At 28.7% G+C, this 2595-nt stretch overlaps 1 protein-coding gene across 1 annotated transcript; it reads left to right on the plus strand.

Annotated features, from left to right (window-relative positions):
- The first annotated feature begins 1197 nt into the window (after window positions 1-1197).
- LOC112519688 (arabinogalactan protein 14-like) lies at window positions 1198-1762 on the plus strand. Its single transcript, XM_025127910.1, has one exon. It carries the CDS (start codon window positions 1271-1273, stop codon window positions 1448-1450), a length of 180 nt encoding a protein of 59 aa, XP_024983678.1. The 5' UTR covers window positions 1198-1270; the 3' UTR covers window positions 1451-1762.
- Window positions 1763-2595: the final 833 nt, after the last annotated feature.

Raw genomic sequence — 2595 nt, forward strand, 5'->3', positions numbered from 1 at the left:
GATACTAATATCGATATACTGACAAATTTTTATGAAATCTTCAAACATATATTTTATTTAAAAATAAAAACATTATCGCAATCTCAAAATCATATAAAGTCATATTATAACATCGACTGAGATAAAGAATAAAATGAAATATTAAAATCACGATGTATCTCGCTGCATTGTGCGAGTACCCTTCTAGTATACATTAATAAACAATATTTTACGCATAAAAAATAGTTTTTAAGAGTTTTGTCAAATGCTTTATAATACAGTATAGATTATTTCTTTAATTTAATTTAAGTTTAATAATGAAATAATTTATTTTTGGTTTAATAATATAACATTTTATAAAGATAATAATTAAGTATTCTGTTAGAACTCAATGATTGTCTTAATTATATTTTAGATTTTTTATTTTAAAATGAGATGTTTTTTCTGTATTTGATTGTGTTTATCTGCAGTTAGTTACATGAATTCAGATATGGAACTTTAATAAGTTGTACCTACGTACAATGTACTTGTAATCTTGAGTTTTAAGTAATATGCATTAATAAACAGTACTTTACGCATAAAAAGTGGTTTTTAAGAGTTTTTGTCAAATGATTTATAATATAAAATTTATTTTTTATATATAATTTAATTTAAGTTTAATAATAAAACAATTTATTTTTAGTTTAATATTATAAATTTTATAAAGATAATAATTAAGTATTATGTTACAATTTAATTATTGTACTAATTACATTTTAGATTTTTTATATTTAAAATGAGATGTTTATCCTGTATTTGATTGTGTTTATATGTAGTTAGTTACACGAATTCAGATATGGGATGAAATCGGATAGGGATGAAATCGTTTAGGGATGAACGACTTTAAGAGTTTTTAAGAGTTTTTAAGAGTTTTAAGAGTTTTTAAGAGTTTTAGCCAAATGCATTATAAGATAGTATAGATAAACACTAAAAAATAATTATTATCGATATCACATCGAAATAATTCAATAAATTATTTTATAAGCAATTGAAAATACACAAATAAATCGATTTACTTTACGATAATTAAGATCGTGGTAAAAGAAACCACCTAATGACAGCTGTATACCACCGACAGCTCATCCCTTCAAAAAATTCCATAAATGCGGGCAGCGGGCAGCGACATTCTTCTATCTCCACTGCCCGTTCAGATCTCACACATATTCCTCTATAAAATCCAACAGTTCCTAAACCCTTCTTCCGCCATTGTCAGATAACTGAAGGAATCGCAGAGTATAACGAAGAATTAATCATGGAGGCAATGCAGATGATGAAGCTTTTTGTTGTAATGGTAGTCATGATGATGATGGCCGTTTCAACCGTCTCCGCTGCCGATCCTCCTTCTCCTGCTCCTATGTCAGACGCAACCACCGTCTTCGTCCCTACCGCCATAGCATCTGCATCCGCAATCGTTTTCGCTTTTCTCTTCTAGTTTCCGCTCACAATGATTTGGTTCGTGGTTTGTTAATACTATTTTGTACAGAGTGAGGTAGAATTTGAATCTGCTCTTTTCGAATTTGTTACTATTTGTTGTTACGTAGAATTCGTGATTGTTATGTTTTTTGATTTGGAATTATGTTTTTTGATTTGGCGCTATGATTATCGTGTTCGTCATGATTGTGGTGTGATTATTCATCTGTATTTATGATATCTCCCTTGTTCTCTCTTCTTTGCATATGTAATGAGGTTTTTGTAGATCATCGTCATATAAATAAAAATTGTCGTTTATCTACGTTGATTCGTATTAAATTGCTAATTCTCTTCATCTCGTTTTTGTTTCTGATTTCAAGCCAAAGGTTAAATTTTGCTTAATCTGAAACTTTTAGGTTGAATTTCGTTTTGATCCTGTAGAACGGTAGAAACAATCAAACAATGCTCTCTGACTCTCTACAAATTCGTCTGATTTTGTTATCAAGTGATGTGCAAATCACAATCTCAAACAATATCGTTACTTTTATTTTGAAGGCATTGGATTCGAAGTAGGAGAACATTTGATCTCTTATTTGATTTGTTTGGTTCTTAGAGTAGCCCAACGGTAGTTCACGGGTTGTTCATTTTTCGGTAGCAAATTCGTGCAAGGCGGGACCAAGTTAGAACCGAACAAAACCAAACAAAAAAACAAACCAACAAAAGAAGCCAAGACCAAGTAAAATAAACATATATTTTACCAAGTGATTTTCTCGACACATTACATATATTTTCGGTTCAGACCGTCGACACTGAAAAATTAGGTGCTATCATTCTGGATATGAAATAACTGCTTATATACTTGGTAGTGGCTATAATTTACAAAAATATCCTATAGTTTTAGGTTATGTTTGATAAACTAGCTGATAAGCTAGTTAGTAGATGATTGATAAGCTAGTTGTTAGCTTATAAGTTAGTTGGTAGCTAGCTTATCAGTTAGTTAATTAATAAATTATGTTTGGTAAAACTGACAGACAAAATATAAAATGATCAAAAAGAGTATCTTGGAAAATTAATCAATTATAATATTTCAAAATATAATTAAAATAAATATTTAATAATATAATATATTAACTGATATGATATATACAAGATGATAATAAATATTAA

The sequence above is a fragment of the Cynara cardunculus genome, assembly GCF_001531365.2.
Source record: "Cynara cardunculus var. scolymus isolate 2C chromosome LG 10, CcrdV1, whole genome shotgun sequence".
In the NCBI taxonomy this organism is placed as follows: domain Eukaryota; kingdom Viridiplantae; phylum Streptophyta; class Magnoliopsida; order Asterales; family Asteraceae; genus Cynara; species Cynara cardunculus.

Coding starts and splice junctions, on each gene's coding strand:
- LOC112519688 (XM_025127910.1), top strand. CDS start 1,271: ATGGAGGCAATGCAGATGATGAAGCTTTTTGTTGTAATGGTAGTCATG.